At 42.6% G+C, this 22977-nt stretch overlaps 1 protein-coding gene across 1 annotated transcript in view; it reads left to right on the forward strand.

Moving 5' to 3' along the window:
- Positions 1-5124: 5124 nt before the first annotated feature.
- The window catches only part of LOC145396982 (putative glutamate receptor), a 116521-nt gene continuing 98668 nt past the window's right edge, over positions 5125-22977 (forward strand). Inside the window, exon 1 of the mRNA XM_080270211.1 lies at positions 5125-5334. Within this exon, the coding sequence (XP_080126337.1) occupies positions 5125-5334 (210 nt within the window). The remainder of the gene's footprint in view (positions 5335-22977) is intronic.

The following is a 22977-nucleotide window of genomic DNA, read 5'->3' on the forward strand; positions in this document are numbered from 1 at the left end:
CAGCTTGTTTGACATATATTTCATACAATTCCATACACATTTACGCTATCAGAATCACAATCATTCCAGCCCTAAAACACCGATAATTCTCCCCTGCCGACTTCAGGTTTGCCCCTTCACAACACTCTGTTTCATGCCGTACGTAACGCTTGCTGGCTCCATAATTTCACCAAGCCATCCACAGTATCTTTCACACAATATATTTTTATGCCTTGGCTTCATTTATATATGTATTTCCACTCACGCCATACGGCCTACGGGGAGGCTGAGTGGCGAAACCCCGCTACACTGACCATGCGTCTGGCTCCAAGGCCCAACGATTGCTAACGGCCAGAATTGCTTATCAATACATATATGTATGTTCCATCGACGATATCACGTCAGTATATGTTCACATACAATGTATTTTCTCACCGAGTCAATAGGGCCTTTGCCTCGGGTGAGAGGGGGAGAATTATGGACGATTTAAAGGGAACCACGAGCTGTCAAACACCGCCGCCTGACTGCTCGACAAACACTGAGGTTAGAGGGAGCGGGCTGAGGTAGATAAAGCAAAGCAGCGTTGCCAATGACTTGCCTCCAGGGAGTACTGGTGGCGCTATCACGCATCAAAAAATCACGCAAATTGGCCGATAACTTTTTTTCTGACGAATATTTTTGTGCTTAAACCACGCGATTCGAGTGACTGTGCTTTTTCAGCGTGCACACCACGTCTCGCGAATCGCGTGACTGTGCCAGAGAGGGTAAATATAGTTTGTGTTAACTGCATATCGAAATTCCATGGATCTTTCATAAACATTCCATGGATCTTTCATAAAGGTGTATCTGAGGCATAACTAAAGTTTTCCCCAGTACCATTGTTACAATTGATTTATATTTTCAATGTACATTTGGAGCTGATGTCAGTATTGGTTTTCAGTGTAATGTCTCCTTTTTTCTGTGTTCTTTAACAAGGCCTATTTTTTTTTTCCTTGAGACTGGAGTTACCTGCAGTCATTATAAAACACATTTACATTGATTTATAACAATAAACCAAGATTACTTTTGGGCATAACTCAGTCATTACCTAATTTATATAGTGCTGTGGTGGAGTTTTCACAAAGAAATGAGTAAGTGTATCTGAGGCATAACTAAAGGTTTCCCCATCAGTGAAAAGTTTTCACAAGGTGAACGGGCGTATCATTTTCAAACCCCGCAAACCCCCTGAAACCTCATTCTTGGAAAAAATCCTCTTATTCCCCCCAAAACACAACCTTCTAGCCGCCCATATGTGTTAAAAGGTGAACGTATCTTTAAAAATAAATGGTTGATGGACACTTTTCATTAAAAACTATGACAGGGAGAGCTGGAGCTCCCGTTTCCCAAGCCCTCGGGACTAGGTCCCGACCATCCCCCTTTGCTGAAATTTTTCAGTGTCTCAGTATCACAGAGAGTAGACCAGCATGCTCTCCAATAAGAGATTCTCCAACTATCAACACCAAACTACATGCACAGCACACACCACACTTCCTTTTCAAAATTTTAAAAAAATGGCGTCGAATAACATAGCCTCGGAGTCCCCGGGGGGGGGGACCATAAATGCCCCCACCTTCAGCCCCTCTCCCGGTGATGACTCAAGGTGCCTGGAACCACTGTCTGACTCTCTTCTTCTTCATTTCTGCAACATTCGTGGCCTTTCCTCTAACTTTCACTCTGTTGAGCACCACCTCTCCTTCTCTAAACCTCACCTTCTTTTCCTAACTGAGACTCAGCTGTCTGAGGCAACTGACAGCAAACCCTTTTTTGTATCCTCCTACTTTCTCTATACTCATTTCAAAGCCAAAGATGGCTGTTGTGTATATATATATGCAACAACTTATCATGCTCTCATGTTCCTGAACTCGATTCTTCTGAATTGTCTACACTCTGGCTTCGGCTTTCCTGTCATTCTCTGACTTAATATATTTGTGCTGTTTACTTATCTCCTAATTCTGCTGACTATCAAAAATTCTTTGACTATCTTACTTCTACGATGGAACACATTCTATCCATTTCTCCTTTCTCTGAAATGAAGATTTCAATGTTCACCACCACCTTTGGCTCTCCTCTCCTTTCACTGATCCACCTGGTGAACAAGCCTACACCTTTTCTATCCTTAATGACCAAGAGCAGCTTGTACAGCACACTACCCGTATCCCTGACTGCCTTGGAGAGAGCTCCAACATACTTGATCTCTTCCTTACAACTAATCCTTCTGCTTACACTGTTAATCTTTTCTCTCCATTGGGCTCTTCCAATCACAACCTTATCACCTTCATCTGTCCTATCGCTCCGGTACGGCCTGCGGACCCTCCAAAAAAACACCGTCTCTGGCAATTTGGAGCTACAGATTGGGATGCCCTCAGGCAGTACTTCTTTGATTTTCCCTGGAATGATTATTGCTTCCATGGCCGGGAGCCATCTGGGTGTGCCCTGTGCATTACGGAGGTTATTCTCTCGGGCATGGAAGCATACATTCCTTTCTCATATCCTTTGACTAATGCACGAAAGCCTTGGTTTAATCACGCTTGTTCTAATGCTATCCGCAACAAGGAGAGGGCCTATAAAAGGTACTGGAGCCAACCCACCCCTGAATCACATCTTTTATACATTTCTGCCCGGGATCATGCTAAGTCTGTTCTTCGCTCTGCTAAAAATAATTTCATCCGTACAAGATGCTCTCAACTCTCTAACTCAAACTCTTCCCGGTCCTTCTGGCACATTTCTAACAACTTTACCTCATCATCCTTCCCTCCTCTTTTCTACTCTGATGGCTCTGTAGCTATTTCTTCTTCTGATAAAGCAGATCTCTTCGCTCAGACTTTCTCCTCCAATTCCACCTTAGACGATTCCGGTGCTGTTCCTCCAACACTGCCCCCCTCTGACTTCCTCATGGCTACCATTAAAATTTCTTTAGCTGATGTATTTTCTGCCATTGCTGGCCTCAGTACTAATTAGGCATATGGGCCTGATGGAGTCCCTCCTGTTGTTCTCAAGAACTGTGCTTCTGTGCTTACACCCTGCCTAGGCAAAGTCTTTTGCCTTTGTCTGTCAACTTGTACCTTTCCTTCTTCCTGGAAGTTTGCTCTTATTCAGCCGGTCCCAAAGAAGGGTGACCATTCCCAACCCTCTAACTATCGTCCAATTGCTTTAACATCCTGTATCTCAAAAGTTTTTGAGTCAATCTTAATAGAAAAATTTTAAAGCATCTTTCCTATCACAACCTTCTTTCTGATCGTCAGTATGGGTTCCGTCAGGGACGCTCCACAGGCGATCTTCTCACCTACCTTTCAGACTCCTGGTCATCCTCCTTTCGGGATTTTGATGAAAGCTTTCCCATTGCACTTGACGTCTCAAAGGCTTTCAATCGAGTCTGGCATAAATCTTTGATTTCCAAACTGCCCTCTTACGATTTCTATCCTTCTATCTGTGCCTTCATCTCTAGCTTCCTTTCTGGTCGTTCTATAGCCGCTGTTGTAGACGGCTATCATTGTTCTCCTAGATCTATTAACAGTGGTGTTCCTCAGGGCTCTGTCCTATCACCAACTCTCTTCCTTTTATTCATCAATGACCTTCTAAGCTGTACATCTAACCCTATCCACTCATACTCTGATGACTCCACCCTTCACCTTTCCATTCGATTCCCACAACATCCATCTCAGCAGTTACTTCAACAGGCAAGGGATGAGGCTATGGCACACCTAATGTCTGACTTGGCTCGTATCTCTGACTGGGGTAAAAATAATCTGGTTGTTTTTAATTCATCAAAGACTCAGTTTTTGCACCTATTAACCCGACTAAATCTTCCACAGGTATACCCACTTATGTTTAATAATACTCAACTTAATCCTGCATCATCGTTGAACATGCTTGTGGTTTCATTTGCTCGGGACTTGTCTTGGAAAGATCATATTACATCTCTTGTAAAATCTGCTTCCAAGCGATTGGGTGTGCTAAGCCGACTCTGTTCCTTCTTTGCCCCTGCACAATTGTTGACTCTATACAGGGGTTTTATCTGTCCCTGTGTGGAGTACAACTCTCATGTGTGGGAAGGCTCCCCACATACAGCTCTTCTCAATAGGGTGGAGTAAAAGGCTTTTTGTCTCACTAACTCTCCTCCTCTTACTGACTCCCTTCAACCTCTGTCTCTTTGTCGCAATATTGCATCTTTATCTCTTTTCTGTCGCTACTTCAATGGTCACTGTTCCTCTGAACTGTCCACTTCTACGACGGGCACGTAGCACCCGTCTAGCAGCAAACTCTCACCCCTTTTCTGTCCAACTCTCTAATGCAAGAGTTAACCGTTACTCCCAGTCCTTCATTTATGCGACAGGTCAACTCTGGAACTGTCTCCCTCTATCTGTATTTCCTGCTTCCTATGATCTCCAGTCTTTCAAACGCAGTGTGTCCAGGTATCTTGAATGGATCTTGAATTTGGCTCTCTCTTGTATTTTGTTTTTCTCATGGAACAGTTTTGCGGGCTCATTGCCTTTGGTTCCTTCTTCTTCATAAAAAAAAAAATAAAATAAAAATCAGTAAAACTGAGATATGCCCATTCGACTTGGTAGTGATGAAATAATCTCATGTCAGTTTTTGTGCATTATTTTTGTATTCTTCATTGCTTATTTTGCCTATAAATACAACCAGAGACTTGAATACAGATTCAGTTGTTGGGTTTTGTATTCTGGTAGAAGATTGGAAATTAGCCAAATTGACTTTGTGCTTTTGTTGGTAGGTGGTGGTGACCAGCATCTAGTCCCTTATGGAGTACTGCCTACTTCATCTTTCACTTTTATCAATCATTTTTCTGTGTTTCCCCTTCTCTTTTCCCATTTCTCCCATCTTTTCTGTTACATTATATTGCCCTTCCTTCCTTTCAAGATGACTTTACGTTGAATGACGAGCCTAATGGTCTCCTGTACGCCAGAAACCATTTACAACGCTGGGTGGTAACAATATAACAAACCCATACTTGTTTCCTACGTGTCAGTAAGTGGGTTGGTGGAGTCAGTACCCATCACCATAAAATAACTAACTTAAGACAAATGGCCACCCCTTACAGGATTATGGCTGTGATAGACAGATACTCATAGACTATGTGCTTTGATGGCGTTTGTGAAGTCAAGAGATATTAATGCCTCTTTCTTATTTTCTATACAGTCCGAGGTGTCACCTGGCGAGTTTAGTGTGTACGTGAACCAGGTTTATTCCAGACCAAGAGTGGCGTTCCTGTCTACCTGGCGGTGTATACACTTCACACGCACGCCGACTCTCTTTCCTGACAAGATCTCAAACCTTCGCGGCACGACACTCAACGTAACTGTTTTTCTGCTTAGTACACACACACACACACACACACACACACACACTATATATATATATATATATATATATATATATATATATATATATATAATGTCCAAGGGCAGGATCCCACTTACCAGGCACGTCTGCAGTGGGCAGATAGGGAAATGTTTCACTGAGAGATGGCACAGACCATGAGACCCCCTGCAGATAAGTATGACTCCATTAAATATACTGAGCAAAGTAGCACAAAAGTTACATCTCCCCAGAAACTATGTGGCAGGGAGGTGAGATAATTTGTCACAATGCCATCAACCAAACATGAATTATACTGGTACAGTAATCTCTTAAATATTCGGACGCCAAGTAACATGACACCCCAATGTTTGGACATTTAGGGCCTGGGCTTTCGGAACCCAAAAGTGGCCAAAAAGCATTGAAAAGAAACAAAACAAAACAAAAATTTGATTTTTTTTCAACCGTAATTTGAACTTGCCGCAGGACACCGACCAGCTGTATTTTGTTGCATAGTTCCAGCAACGTCTGGCAGGGCGACACTGCTTCCTCCCCATTTCCTGCCTATCCATCGTCGTGAGTGCACGCTCCTTACCATGGCCGCCCACGTGCTCGCTTTTGTGGTGGTGCCATACTTCCTGCAGACCCTGTTGTTCCTCTGCTGCTTCTTACTTGTGTGTGTGATGATGGCCCTGCTGCCCGAGAAGAAGAAACAATTGGTTCTGGCTCTGGGGAAGAAGAGGGAGATAATGAAGAAGGTGGATGTGGGATGGTCGACGTCTTGCATCCTCTGTGACTTACCATCACCATGGACTTACCAACTGTACGGTCCATGTTGAAGCTCTGGACGCCAACGAGGAGGGAGTAAAGGAGTTTCAGCAGAAGGTGAAGGCTTGATCGACAGGGAGGGCCTCACTCTCGGTCAAGTCTACAGTGTCGATGAAACTGGTCTATTCTATCACTCGCTGCCAATGAACACTCTAGCAGAGGAGACGGAAAGGCATGTACCTGGCCGCAAGCTTTACAAGCAACAGATATCTGCTTTGTATTGTGGCAATGCTAATGGGATGCACTGACTCAAGCCCGTTACTGTTGGCCATGCAAAGCAACCTCGGTGTCTTCGAGGGGTGATGGACGTCCTTCCTGTCGTGTGGTACCATTCTTTGAAGGCTTGGTTCACGGCCAAGATCTTCAAAGACTGGTTTCACCAGCACTTCGTCAAGGAGGTCACACATTACCAAACGAACACACTGGGAACCCTTGTGACCAGGTAAAAATGCCCTCCTTCTTTTGGACAATGCACCTGCACATCCGTCTGACAAGGAGTTGGTGGATGAGAATGGCCACATCAGGTGCATGTTTCTGCCACCTAATACGACTGCTCTTATCCAACCAATGGACCAAGGAGAGATTGTGGCAACAAACTGGCTGTACTATCGGAAGGTCCTGGACAAGGTGATGGTTGTTCTCGAGAACGAGGACTAACACAGGGAGGGACGTGACACATGAGGCCAGCGGACTGTGGAAAACATTGGCGGCTACAGCATCAAGTCAGCCATCTATAACTGGGCCAGTGCATAGAGGGAAGTCTCTGCCATGATTCTGGAAAGTGGTTGGTCTCGTCTGCTTCTTGGAGCCAATGTGGTGCACGACTTTCTAGGTTTTGACGTGGATGACTTCCATGATGGTCATCATGTGGCTGGCGATGATGCTGATGTAGACGAAGTGCGTGCATGGTTAGATGACGATGAGGGCACTCCTGGGTATCAGATCATGACTGATATCGAGATCACATCTTCAGTTGCCAGTACAAGTACCCAGCTTGAAGATCCCAACAAGGACAGAGAGGATGATGCGGGCTTCTCTCAACATGCAACTACTGCAGCCGTCCCCAAGCTGAGTGCACTTGGGGAGCACGTCGAGCTCATTCTTGACAATGCATACTTATGATAAATAGTTGCAAACACAAGCATTTATCAGCTGAGGGACTTAGATCTGTTAATGTCCCCCCTTCCCAAATCAGTACTTTTTACTCTGAGCATGGTATTTTAATGCAATGAATATTATATATATATATATATATATATATATATATATATATATATATTTATATATGGGGCCTCTGTGGTACAGTGGTAAAGTGTGCGTTTTGTACACTGAAGAAGAGGGTTCGTGCCCCGTCAGGGTAATAAACTTTGAGAGTGTTCTTCTGGCCACGTACCGTACTGCATTGGCGGACATCAGGGGTGCTGTGGTTGAACAAGTGTCGCATACTATAAAGTATGCTTGGACCCAGTCGGCTTGTGCATGCCGATTACACTTGGTTCACAGACTACACACACATCCAAAGCCACTCCAACACTACAATACACTTACAAGAACTTCCCGCCCTACAAACAATCTCTACCAGACAGCCTAAGCCACTTGGTAGAGATAAATTGGCTGTATCGTTCTCGCTTCGGTCGGGATAGGCCGGTCTTTATATATATATCTATATCTATATCTATCTATCTATATATATATATATATATATATATATATATATATATATATAATCACCATCAACTCACTCGATGTAGTGCAGCTCTAGGGTGTCTGCCCTTTCCTCTCCATCCTTCTTTCCTTCCATTAACTTCTGTCTTTCTTTCCTTCATTCTTTCCACTTCCTTCAGCCTGTGGGTGACTCTACACTGAGTGACAAGCCAAATGGTTTCCTGTACACCAGGAAACCATTTACTGTGCTGGGTGGTAACCATATAACCAAATTTTGGCGCCTGGTGGTTTAGTGGGTAATTATTGCGCTCCAATCGGATTGAGCCGGTGAAGGTTTATATCCAAGGGGTGACTGGGGTTGATTGCTCATGTAATGTCACTCAGGGATGAGTGAGGCTGGTCACTCTCATCTTAAATGTCGGGACCAACTGCCTAGCCCCGGGCTCCTACGCTTCTCATGGGGCAATGTAGGATTGGATGATGGATGGATGGATATATATATTGTTATGGAACAGAGAGAGATAATGAACACTTCAAGTGAGAATACTAAAATCACTACCGTCCCGCAAAGTTCCAGGTTCAAAACAAAAGAGTTAGGTAAAATTACAAGTTAAAGTTTAATACTCAAACTAACAACTAAACATTCAGGACTCATAAGGATAATGTAATGGCAAAAACAGGTTAAATATATGGTTAACTGCAATAGCCTCTATTAACACGAAATTAGCAAGAGTAAATTTATCTAAGTCAGCCCTGATAAAATGAGAAAACCGGATAATGCTCAGTTAATGCAAGATATATTATTACAGATACAAAATATTATTAATAATGGATGACACTAAAACTCTACATAAATCACAAATAACCTTACCAGGCCTACGAATTAACGCCTTATGCTATACAGTACAAGAAAAAATGTAATAACACTTATACTCAAATTATACAGCAGCTAGACGGTTGGAGACTTCCTGAGCACTCACAAAGATGATACACTATACAGGGGAGGACAGAGATGTGAACCAAATGAGGAGTAGATCTAAGTGGCAATAATGCAGAGACTGAGGTCATCATATAGGGGCCGTCAGAGCTTGATTCAACTTGCAAGAAGGACGCGCAAATGAAGCCATAGGGGACAAAGAGTTGACAATCCTGCTCTGAACAACAGAAAGAACGACTTACTCTACTATAAGGGGGAGAAGGGGGGAGTGAGGTAGAACACGTAAGCCTGGTCACTATGGAAGCCACGAGGCGAATCGTGATCAAACATGCAGCATACTGAACGTTAGAATTATACAAAGGATGATGAAATCATAGGCTATGTAACACCTCCCCACAAAGAAAAAGAAATTTACAAAGGAAATTTCTTATTGCTCTAAAACAGTCTGTCTAAAGTCTAGATAAGCAATCTGCAATAACATTTTCTTTCCCCTTGACATGTTGTATGTCTAATGAATACTCCTGAAGAAGTAGGCTCCATCTTGTCAATCTCTGATTTTTATCTTTAAACTTACTAAGGAATTTCAGTGGGTTATGATCGATATAAATGACTATGGGGTGAAAACCAGAACACAAATAAAATGAAAAATGCTGTAAACCCAAAATCAAGGCCAAAAGCTCTTTCTCAATAGTTGAGTAGTTCTTTTGAGGTTGAGTGAACTTCTTACTGTAATAAGATACAGGGTGTTCAATACCCTGATCATCCTCCCGCAGCAAAACAGCCCCAGCTCCTGTATCACTTGCATCAACAGCCATCTTAAAAGGCTTAGCAAAATTTGGAGTAGCGAGCACTGGCTGACTTTATAGGATAGCTTTAAGTTTACTGAAAGAGGATTCACAGTTATCGGTCCAGACAAATTTAACTCCCTTTTTCAGTAGGTCTGTAAGTGGTGATACAAGAATTGAAAAGTTAAGAACAAATCTCCTGTAATAACCTACCATTCCCAAAAATCTTTGTAGCTCTTTCCTACTTTTAGGTCTGGGAAGATCACTTATAACCTGAACCTTAGCTCCTGGTGGTGCAACGTGTCCATCACCAATTACATACCCAAGGTACTGAACTTTAGCTTGACCAAAGTCACACTTTGATAATTAGCTACAAGATTAGCCTGAACCAAACGCTCAAGAAATTTACTGACATGACATAGGTGATCTTTCCAGTTGTCACTGAAGATTAATACATCATCAATATAAACAACACACCCTGCCAAACCCTCTGTTACAACATTCATGAGCTTCTGAAAAGTGGCTGGTGCATTCTTCATACCATATGGCATTACAGAACATGCAAAAGTCTTTCCTAGTGTTACAAAACATGAGATCTCCCTAGCACGTTCAGTTATAGGTACTTGCCAGTATCCCTTTAACAAATCAAACTTACTTATGTACCTAGCCTTTCCGATCTTGTCTATGCAATCTTCCACGCAAGGGAGAGGGTAAGTGTCTGTTTTGGTTATCTGATTAACACGTCTGTAGTCGATGCAAAGCCTCTGTGACCCACCTGGCTTAGGGACTAGAGTGACAGGAGATCTCCACTCGCTCTGACTTGGCTCAATCATCTTGTGGTCCAACAGGTAGCCAAGCTCCTTCTGGATGAGAGGAACTTTCACTGGGTTCACACGGTAAGGAGGCAGTTTAATTGGCTTTGCGTCTCCAACATCGACATCATGCATCAACACAGTGGTTCTTCCTGGAGTGGCACGGAACACTTGCGGGTACTCCTGCAGTAATACCGAAAACTCCTGCCTTTCCTCGGGAGCTAAATGACAAAGCTTAGTCTGGAGATCATTCATGATATCAGGATTCTTCCCCAAACTATCACTCAGGCTCATACTGCATGGGAGAACTTCACTTGCAGACTCGGGTGGAACAGCTACAGTGCAGACTGGGTTATTTTCGTCCTGCCTGAGATATAAGTTTAGCATGTTGATGTGACAAAGTTGCTTGTTCTTTCTACAATCTGGTGTGGCGATGACATAGTTGACATCACTGAGTTTCTTCTCCACGAAATAAGGACCACTAAACTTGGCTTGAAGAGGTTGCCCATGCACTGGTAGCAGAATCAGAACCTGATCTCCTGGCTGAAAGTGGCATAACCTGGACTTCTTATCATACCAAGTCTTCATCTTCTCCTGAGCAGCTCCTAAATTCTCTCTCGCCAGCTGTAAAGCAGTGGACAGCCGTTCTTTGAACTTCATCACATGCTCCAGGAGGTTGACGTCATCTTCCTCCAACAGCCAGCATTCCTTGAGTAGCTTAAGGGGTCCTCTTACTTCATGGCCAAACAGTAGTTCAAAGGGTGAGAAGCCCAGTGATTCATTTGGAGATTCTCTTGCGGCAAACACAACAAATGGAAGACCTTTATCCCAGTCTTTCTGATGTTCCAAACAGTATTTCTTGAGCATCGATTTGAGTGTTTGATGATATCTCTCCAACGCTCCTTGGGTCTGGGGATGGTAAGCTGAAGACGTGATCTGGGTGATGCCCAACTCTTTCAGAGACTGGTTGAAAACATTTGACATGAAATTACTTCCCCGGTCTGACTGTACCTCCTTGGGCAGACCAAACTTGGTGAAGAACCCTAGCATTTCCTTAACCACGTTCTTTGCTGAGATATTTCTAAGTGGAATGGCTTCGGGATAACGAATAGCCATATCAATCAGGGTCAACACATAAGAAAATCCTGAAGAAGTCTTAGGAAGAGGGCCCACAATATCCACCAACACACGGGTGAATGGCGCCTCAAAAGGAGGAATGGGAACTAGAGGTGCAACCTTTTCGTTCTGATTACACTTCCCCACAACTTGACAGGTGTGACAAGACTTACAATACCAGGAAACATCTCTGAAGATACCTGGCCAGTAGAAGTGTTTCAAAATGCGTGCCACAGTCTTCCTCACTCCAAGGTGTCCTGCCAAACTGGAATCATGAGCCACTCTAATGATATTCTGCCTACAAACACGAGGGATGACAACTTGATGTACAACCTCCCATTCACAGTCGGCTGATGCTGTTGGGGGTCTCCACTTTCTCATAAGTACTCCTGACTTTATATAATAACAAGTAGAAGTACCAGCTGACTCTTCCTCACTGCAAGCAGAGTTAGCTAGACCTTTCAACTCAGGGTCAGCAACCTGCAACTCAACCAACTCTTGACGAGACAAATTATCAACACTACGGGGTACTGCCTCATCTGGTGGGTGGTCCAAATTAGTAAGAAAAGTGTCAGCTAGGATAACATCATCATCATCATTATCCTCTAAGTCACCAGTAACTTAAGACTTAGCCCTAGTGACAGCACATGCAGAGAACACATCAGGGACATCACAATCCTGGGTCACAGTCACTGGTTCACTAGACAACTGAGGAGCTGGACACACTTGACTTCCACCAGTATCATTTCCAAGTAAGAAAGTTACACCTGACATTGGGAGTGTCTCAACCAACCCAACCATAACGGAACCATTAACAAAACCAGACTCTAAATTCACTCTGCACAGAGGGACAGAGAAGTAATTATTCCCTACACCTTGTAAGATTACAGTTTCATCAGAGGAATTAACATTAGAGCCTAGAACACTGGTCAGCATAAGGGATTGGCAAGCACCTGTGTCACAATATATTTTAACTGATTTCCTGTCATTACTATCCAGAGGACTGACAAAACCATCAGACAGGAAATTAGCACATGAACTCTTGAGAGTGTCACCCACATTACTGCTCAAAAGAGGAGCTTCATCATGAGAATTTAAGTTACCCCTCAAAGCAGGTTCAATTAACTCAGTTAAAGAATTATGGGAACTCTCAAGGGTGGACACTAGACCAATTGACTGAATATTTAAAGACTCCTTTTTGTTCACATCACGCTGTCTCCTGAAACATTTCTCCGTAGTATGACCAAGCTTACTACAATAAGTACATTTACTTTTCTGAAATCTAGAGGTGAAGCTGGTATTTACTTCCTGAGAAACATCATCTTTATTCTCTTTCCTGTTACCTGTACTCTGAGTAGAGGCAACGTACTTACTCTCAGCTTTCCTTTTTTCTTTAGAATATCTCTTGTGAGTGAGAACATATTCATCAGCTAAATCTGCAACATCAGACAAATTATCTATTCTTCTCTCATCAAGATATAGGCTTACATCTTTATTAATACACCATTTGAAGTCCTCCAGCAAAATCATCTGCTTAAATTTATCAAAATCAGAATTTACATTCTTAGAATTTAACCACTGCTCTAACAGATCTTCTTTGATTTTTGCATACTCAACATGGGATTGATTATCTTGCTTATAAGTTGTCCTAAATTTTACTCTATAGGCTTCAGGAATAAGCTCATAGGCCTTAAGAATCAAGCTCTTAACTACATCATAATTATCAGATTGATCCTGAGGCAAAGATGCATAAGTTACTTAAGCTTTACCAGTGAGAACACTCTGAAGGAGTACTGGCCAATACTTTTTGGGCCAATTAAAACCTGTAGCTACCCTCTCAAACAACTGAAAATACTTTGTTAAATCAGATTCATTAAAAGGAGGGACAAGTTTAACATTTTTGGCCACATCAAAATCATCAGAGCTAGATGATCCAGTTCCACTTTGTTTCATGCGATACTCATGGTCTGCCTGAATCCTAGCAAGTTCAATTTCTGCCTCCTTAATACGAGCCTGAGACTCAGCCTGTGCCTGTGCCTCCTGAATACAAGCCTGAGACTCAGCCTCCTTAGCACGTGCCTGAAATTCAGCCTCCTTAGCACGAGCCTCCTGCAGGGCTAGCTGTAACTTAGCTATTTCAATCTGCGTTTGCTCATCTGGAGAAGTTACATTAAACAGGCTTTTATTAATCATGCCAACAATTTGATCTTTAGAATGATGAGAGCGAACAGCAATTCCCAATTGTTGAGCAACAAGCTTAAGTTCATTCTTTGTTTGTATTCTTAGTTAGTTGTTTTACGGGAAGGGGCACTACCCCTCCACCAACACACTTGTTGTTGTTGTGTGTGTATATATATATATATATATATATATATATATATATATATATATATACTAGCAGGGCAAAACTATTCCTAAAGGCAAACACTATTCCTATTTGTTCCAGTTCAGTCTTTCATTCTGGAATGCAAGAATGACACCTCGGAGAAGCCATCAGCATCTGGGTCACAAGTGGCATAGGAAGCTTCCTAGCACACCATGTATCACTTACGCTTATGAAAAGGGATTATAAGGGGTCCAGGAACATTCTGTTTGAACTTCAGCAGACTGACTCACCGTATTTGTGAGCATTTGTTTACTATTACCTATGACCTCAAATGACCTCTGACTGGTGACCGCAAATTACTTCGGAGGTCAACCGCACATATGTGAGTCTCCATGCCAAAAATTGGGCGACTTTTCATTTTCATGCCACATGATACGTATGTTAATGTTGACACTAACACCCTTTCACGTAATCCTCATGCAGCCGCAACATTCAAGCCTCTGTTTCTTATCAAGGCCTTCTTAGCATCAGCTACTGTCCTTCGTTGTGTCACTCTACTTTCCACTTCTTGTGCACATTTTCCTCTCTTTTCTGTTACTGTACCGAGTTATTTGAACTCTCACCAACTCCAGTCTCTCTGTGTAACATCACACTGGAAGTCACCTCCTCACTCGATAACCATCACTTAATTCTACGTTTACTCGTAAGGCACGATGCTCTCAGACATCGGCAAAACTCTGCACTAGTCTGCCAAACTATTGTCCGGCATTTGCATGTAACACCGCATCATCAGCATACAACAAATTTGAGATATTCCATCCATCACCATTCATTAACATTTACATTATATATATATATATATATATATATATATATATATATATATAGAGAGAGAGAGAGAGAGAGAGAGAGAGAGAGAGAGATAACTATTTATCTGTTTATTGCCAGACGCCTTAATCCCATTAGGGGTGGCCAGAAACAAATAGCCTTCATGTCGCCCTGTCCTTTGCCATTTCACTACCCTGCTCTCAGCTCACACCCCTCTCTCTCACATACACCAGGACCTTCAAATTTGCGGGGATTAGGGGACACAGACCCCAGCAGAAGTGGATTTTCCATGAATTTTTTTATATATAAGAGGGACCCAATGGCCAGAAACCGGCAAACCGTTCCTTCCAAGAAAAAAAAAACAAAAACAATACAAAAGAGAGCCAAATTCAAGATCCGTCCATTTAGAGATGCCTGGACACTCTGCGTTTGAAAAACTGGAGGTCATGGGAAGTAGGAAATGCAGACAGAGGGAGACAGTTCCATAGGTGACCTGTTGCATAAATGAAGGACTAGGAATAACAGTTAACTCATGCATTAGAGAGTTGGACAGAAAAGGATGAGAGTTTGTTGCTAGACGGGTGCTACGCACCCGTCACAGAGGTACAGGGATTCAAGCAGACAGTTCAGAGGAGCAGTGACCATTGAAGTAGCGACAGAAAAGAGATAATGAAGCAACAGAGCGGCGATGAGACAGAGGTTGAAGGGAGCCAGTAAGAGGAGGAGAGTTGAGACGAAAAGCCTTTGACTCCACTCTATTGACATGAGCTGTATGTGGGTAGCCTCCCCACACATGAGAGTTCTACTCTACACAGGGGCGAATAAAACCCGTGTAAAAAGTCACCAACTGTGCAGGGATAAAGAAGGTACAGAGTCAGATCAGCACACCTAATCTCTTGGAAGCAGATTTTACAAGAGATCCTATATGTTCTTTCCAAGATAAGTCCCGAGTGACTGTAACCCAAAGCATGTTCAAGGATGATGCAGGAATTAGCTGGATATTATTAAACATTAGTGGGTACTCCTGTGGAAGATTTTGACTGGTTGATAGGTGTAAAAACTGAGTTTTTGATGCATTAAAAACAAGATAATTTTTACTCCAGTCAGAGATACGAGCCGAGACAGATATTAGGTGTGCCATAGCCTCATCCCTTGTTTGTTGAAATAACTGCTGAGATGGACGTGGCAGGAAATGAATGGAAAGTTGAAGGGTGGAATCATCAGTGTACGAGTGTATAGGGTTAGATGTACAGTTTAGAAGGTCATTTATGAATAAAAGGAAGAAAGTTGGTGATAGGACAGAACCCTGAGGAACACCACTGTTGATAGATCTAGGAGAAGAATGATGGCCGTCTACAACAGCGGCTATAGAACGAGCAGAAAGGAAGCTATAGACGAATGCACACACAGAAGGATAGAAACTGTAAGAGGGCAGTTTGGAAATTCAAGATTTATGCCAGACTCGATCGAAAGCCTTTGAGATATCAAGTGCAATGGCAAAGTTTTTGCCAAAGTCCAGAAAGGAGGATGACCAAGAGACTGAAAGGTAGGTGAGAAGGTCGCCAGTGGAGCATTTCTGATGGAACCCATACTGATGATCAGGAAGAAGATTGTGATTGGAAAGATTCTTTAAAATTTTCCTGTTAAGAATGGACTTGAAGAGTTTTGAGACACAAGATGTTAAAGTAATGGACGATGGTTAGAGGGTTAGGAATGGTCACCTTTCTGTGGGACTGGCTGAATCTTTGGCACCTCCCCCCCAAAAAAAAAGCCTCTACAGCAGCAAATCATCCCTTGTGATGGAATGTGCACGTACTGTACCTAATAAACCATATCAGAGACCTGAAAGCAGCATAAAACATCACAATTAGTAACAAACCAAATGTAAAAAAAAAAGTTGGGTAACAAATAAGTTTTCATTGGGTATGGTTGTACAGTACAGGAGTACATTAGGATAAATATGTACCTGGTGACTTCCACAGACCCCCACGTTTAGGGGTGGGCTCACCACTAAGGGATGCAGGACGCTTGTGGTACATGCTAGCAGGACAACACAAATACACGTGGACAAAGCTGTCACAAGTAAATCGCACAATTGGGAGGTAATTCACTCACAAATTAGCACAGCAATGCACTTCTAACCTTTGAACACGCGAGAGCACAATTATTGGGGACAATGCTGAGATCAGGGGAAGTTTGATGTGGCAACGTATTGGCAGCGAAACGACCTCGACAGTGGCAGGACATAGACTGAGAGTGAGACAGATGAGTACAGGAGCGTGGCGGTTTGGTGCAGACCCTTTTTGGCGCGAAATGTCCCGCGAGCGTTTGTATGGCGACATTTTGTGGGCGCGAACAAATTCTCGGCTCCACAGAGGGACAATCTGCAAATGTGCAAGGGATGCGAAAGTAGAATCCGCGAATGTGAAGGGCCTGGTATACCTCTCCACTAACCCTCTCTCTCATCCTTGGCCTTCCTTCCCTCCCCCCCTCCACCTCACTCATATACACTCTCCTCGTCAGTCTCTTACTCTCCATCCTCTTCACATGGCCAAACGACATCAAAATGTTTCTCTTAATGCTTCCTATCACATCTACATCCACACCACAATGCTCCTTCACTTCCTCATTTGTCAGTGTCTCCATGTTTGGCATCCTTCCCTCCAAAATGCCTCTCAAATAACTCATTACCACTTCTCTTACTCTTGATCTCTGACCCTCCAACAAGGTCCAAGCTTCACTTCCATACAATAGAGTTGGTATCACAATGCTGTCACCTAGTAACTTTTTCACGTCCAGGTTCATTTCCCTGTTTCTTATCACTGCTTTCAAGGAACCAGCAACTTTTCTTTCTTGTTATACCCTTTCAAGCACTTCGCCCTCTAAGCTCTCATCCTTACACATCACATTACTACTTAAACACACTCACATTTTCCATGTCTTCTTCATCCAACATCACTGTACATTCACCGACTTCATTTCCCTCAAAAACCATAGCTTTACTGTTCCCTACATTCACCTTTAGATTCCGTTTCTTACACACTCTCCCAAACTCATCCACCAAGCCTTGCAGCTCCCCTTCGTCTTCACTTAACAACACAATATCATCTGCAAACAAGAGTACAGGGAGTTTCCAGCAGGGTAATATTGTCATGCACAGGTCCCGTGTTGGACCAAAAACGTGTTGGACAAACAACAGAGCTTTTGGGGAAAAATGAAATATGTCAGCAACCCTAGGAAAAGTCACCCTAAATACCTACCACATACCTTTACATATACTGGTGCTACTGTAATTATAATAAATGGTGCTGTACTATGAATGATACCTAACCTTTTAGGATAGTGTTGGTGGGCTTGCTGGGAATGGAAGGTGGTATCCGAGGCTGTAGGTAGTCCTACTGGGTCCCCAGAGGATGGCTGCTGGCATCAGTAGCTGGTAATGGTTGCTGCTCCTCCTCAACCTCCCTCATAAATCCTGCAAAATCACACTCAGAATCACTATCCTCATCCACATCCATGGAAAGTCCTGCTTCTGCCTGTCCTAGCACTCCGTAAGCCTTCACTGCCGCCAGGATCTTGTCTTGGTTTTTTATTATGGTCCTCACGCTGGCTTCTTTCACGTCGTAGGCCTTGGCGATGTCCACTTTCCTCTCCCTTTTCTTCTTCCTCTCGATGATTTCTAGCTTGGTGGCCTGTGCGAGGTGCCGCCGCTTCTTGGGGTTCTCAGAAGGCTTCCCAGGCATCATGGGCAGGATAAAATGCAATTGCAAGAGCAGAAAATGCAGCGAAAAAAAAGCACCTTCCAATGTGAATTATGCGACTGAGTGGCACTGTGGCGGGACAAATTTAAACAAAACATTACGTGAGAGCAGAAGCATTTTTGATTGGACGACATCACGATCACGTCACGATAGCGGGTGGGGGAGGCAACTTGATCAGAAGTTTTGATTGGCTGTCAGCATCACAGGAACGTCCAGTATGACCATGTTGGACCCGGGGTGATCGTGCTAGAGGAGAACTTTGTGGATTTCGCCCACTTCTTGGAGCTCCGTGCGTGTTATGCTAATGCACCCATGTTACAGTAATTAATTTGTATTAAATCATACTAATTTTTTGCTCTCTGTGCTGGACGCGAATCGTGCTGGACAAATGCGTGTTGGACGCGAAGGTACTGTATCTCTTTTATAACCCCATCCATATACAGGTTTAACAACATTGAGACATGACACATCCCTGTTTCAATCCAACCTTCAAACAGAAAAATTCAATCAGTTCTCTATCCACACGCACTGCAGCATTCAACAATTTCCCATTCAGCAATTTCCCATCTACTCCATATATTCTTAATACTTTCCACAATCCTTGTCTATCCACCCTGTCATATGCTTGCTTCAAATCCATGCATGCCGCATACAACTTCTTTCCCTTCTCTAGAAACATTTCCACTAAAGATCTAAGAATGAATATCTGATCTGCACCACCCCTTTCCTTCTTAAATCCTCCCTGTTCTTCTCTAACGAATTCCTCTGCTATTTCCCTATCTCTGTCAGTAAGTATCCTACCATATACTTTTCCTATTACTTTAAGATAAATGTCCCTATGATTACCACACACTTCTTTTTCCTTTTTTTCCTTGTGCAGGGGGATAATTATACCTGATTTCCAATCCCCCGAGACTCTACCTTCCTCCCAGGCCAATCTGCACGTCTTCCATATCCATTCTACTACTATCTCGTCGCCATGATTCAGCATTTTACCACACACTCCATCAATTCCTGAGGTTTTCCCCATTTTGACTTTCTTCATGGCTTCCACAACTTCCATCGTACTGATTTCTTCCTCTCTTCTCATATCACTCCGTCTCCCAGCCATTCCCCAGCCACTTATACTCGCAGTACTTTCAGTCTCTATGATCAACAATTCCATCTGCTCATTTTTCTTCCTTCTCGACTAGTGATCTACCATTTTTATGTTGCAGTCCTTGACTAACTTCCTTCACACCCTGTCCAAATCTCTTTACTTCTCTCCAAAATATTTTCTTACAATCCCTCCACTTTGCATTCAGATTTCTTCCAAATTCCTCATCCTCTCATTTCTTACTCTCTCCTACTAATCGTTTCACCTCTTTCTTCCTCTCTACATATAACTCTCTTCCGTCTCTCAAATTATTGCCTTCTTTATCAAATTTTGAAAATGCCCAGTTTCGTCCTATATTGAGGACACTTGGCTCTAATGGGTTAAAGAAACTAATAGATTTGCCTGTGTGTATATCTATCTGTCTATCTATCTATCTATATCTATATCTATATCTATCTATATATATATATATATATATATATATATATATATATATATATATACATATATGAAGCCTCTGTGGTACAGTGGTAAAGTGTGCATTTTCGTACACTGAAGAACGAGGGTTCGCGCCCCGCCAGGGTAAAAAAAACCTTGGGAGTGCTCTTCTGGCCATGTACTGGATTGGCGGACACAAGGGGTGCTGTGGATGAACCAGTGCTGCATACTCATACTATAAAGTATGCTTGCACCCAGTCAGCTTGCGCGGTCTGATTACACCTGGTTCACAGACTACACACACATCCAAAGTCATTCCAACACAACAATTACACGTACAAGCACTTCTCACCGTACATACAGTCTCTGCTAGACAGCCTAAGCCACTTGGTAGAGATATATTGCCTATATAGTCTTCACTTCGGTCGGGATAGGCCGGTCCTGCAGTGGACACTCAAATGGTTGATGGGATGCAATGAGAGATTTTATATATATATATATATATATATATATATATATATATATATATATATATACTGTCAAATTTATTAGGTTTTTTAACCCGTTAGTGTCCAGTGTCCTCATCATAGGACGGAACTGGGCATTTTCAAAATTTAATAAAGAAGGGAACCCCGGGACCTATGAGCTGAGCGACTATGAGCCAACAGACAGAGGGCACTACCCCTAACACCCTTCCAGCAAAATCCCTCGCACAGGAACTCTGGAAGCCAGTGGGATATATACTGTGTATATATAAATATATTGTCACTGGGGGATGTGGATTTAAGAATTAAAAATGCTGAATGTTACTTGAAAACAGAGACAAGGAATTAACATATAAAATTCTAGCAGTAAGTTTTACGTTATGCCAGCTTACTTCGCCAATTCTCCAAAGACGAGAATTTATAAACATTCTCAAGAATATGCAGCAGAGACTAATTACTCACGAGTGCTGTTTGTAGTATTGTTAGCCTCTCGAGAAAGTGACTCCATCCCTGACAATCAATAACTAATGCTAATAATAATAAACAGGTTCTTGCTGGTGCTTAACTCCTGGCTGGCACAACGGATTTAAGTTCAATACAAAAGAACTGGCCTAAGTACCAGTTATGAATAATGTAAGGAGTTTGTGCAAACTAGGAGCAGCAACTAAAATAAGCTTAATGTGGAGAAATAATACACGAATCTAATTACATTAAGCTCAAAGAAAAGAACCGTAAATTTATTGATTACAGTGAAATAAATTTACCTTATATGAATCTCAAAATGAATTCAAAAGGAGAATTTCACGGTCACTAGTGGACTCATGAATTCAAATAACAAGAGAATACACTCAATCGCTCATTCAAAAGCTAATAAAACTTAAGTCTAGAAAAACGAACAGAAATATTGGTCAATGGAGGGGGGCCGAATGAATGACTGGGTGCCTGTGATGAACATCAATGCTGCAGTTCACTGTAAGCCCACTTTGCCAATTCACCGTCTAGGTGGAGATTCAGGAATTCGCTGTACAACGGAGACGCTGCTCTACGCTGAGCACAAAACGATCCTATCCTCACGACGATCCCCAGCTGACTGACTTCAAACTAGGAAAGGGGGCGAGAGATGCCCTTGTTTGCTGGAAATAGGCGTGGCCTAACTTCAACGGTCAACAGAAGGAAGGTGAACAATACAGACTCACAATAAATCACTCAGCGAAAGCACTAATGTCGTGGATAAGAATGGTCACTTGTGAAACAGTGACAAATGTTCTGAAAACCATCCCGATCGAAGTGAATACGAGGACGGTTGAACTGAGTGATGCCCAGTGGGAATTCCACTAGAGTTCATGGTTTTCTCATCAAGGTACAATGTCACGAATTTATATAAATACGCTCCCGCGAATTCACGACATTACGCCCCATCAAAATCTTATTTTTCTTCAGAAAAATTTTCGATGTACTATTGCGGACCGGAGTTCTTAACCACCCTCGTCCAGCCAACCTGTGTATGTGGCAGCGTCGCATTCACGAGCACATAAGTTGCTTTCAATCCATTTCTGTCGAAAAATATTCCTTCAGCTTTGAGCTTCTACTAATGGATAAAGCAATAATAATATTTACTTTGAAGGTTTGACTCTGATAACACGAATATATCATACTGATTATTTAATAACTTATTTCTCGTATAGAGCCAAGCAAGTGATAAATATGTATATTTTGTTCCACTCCACGACTTCCTGTAGGTCTGAACCAGCGAACACGGAGTGAACAAGTTCGAAGCATTCATTTGTTAACAGGAGAGAGAGAGAGAGAGAGAGAGAGAGAGAGAGAGAACGTGTATGGTGGGTGCCTGTGAATTTTGGAGTAATGAGGTGGAGGCAGACTGGCGCAGGGAAATGCAAGGATGAGAAACCCTGGATTCCCGTGATCCATTGAAAACAGGCCAGTGTCATAAATGACTTTGTGTCATAAAATACTTTGTGGTTCTTTGTGCTTGAGTTGTAGTTGAGTTATATATATATATTTTAGACTTGTGGTCGAGCGGCTTTTATATCTTGTAGTAGCTTCCCCATTTGTCATGTAGTGACAGGAGAGGTAAAGAATAGTATGGGACTATTTTTATTTGTCTTGGAAATATTAACAAGTCTCTCACACGGAACGAAGTATAAGTCCCAGGTAGCTACCTCCCTGTCTCGCTATCTGTCTCTCTCTCTCTAATTGCCAAGCCCTTCTCCCGTGACCTGTCTCTAGGATCGCTTGTCCCCTTCTCTCTTGCCTGTTCTGTGGCTAATCTCCGTCTGAGCTCTCTTTCCTAAATTCTGGTGTAGCAGGGGTGTGTCACGTGTGTTCCTCGTGGATGGACTAGGTCTTTGTTCACGAGAGGACTGCTGACAGCTAACTGCATCATCTCCTTACTGGCCGCTGTCGTCAGCTTTCCTCAGTGTAAGCATGTTTAGCATTGCTCGATTCTTGCAGACACAATACCTTCTCATCATCTGACTCCCTGCTTCTATCTGTCTCTCTATCTATCTATTTATCTATCTATCTATTATGATTTGCAATTATA

Source organism: Coenobita brevimanus, chromosome 40 (assembly GCF_032717465.1).
Source record: "Coenobita brevimanus isolate Jiangsu-jjx chromosome 40, ASM3271746v2, whole genome shotgun sequence".
NCBI classification, from domain to species: Eukaryota; Metazoa; Arthropoda; class Malacostraca; order Decapoda; family Coenobitidae; genus Coenobita; species Coenobita brevimanus.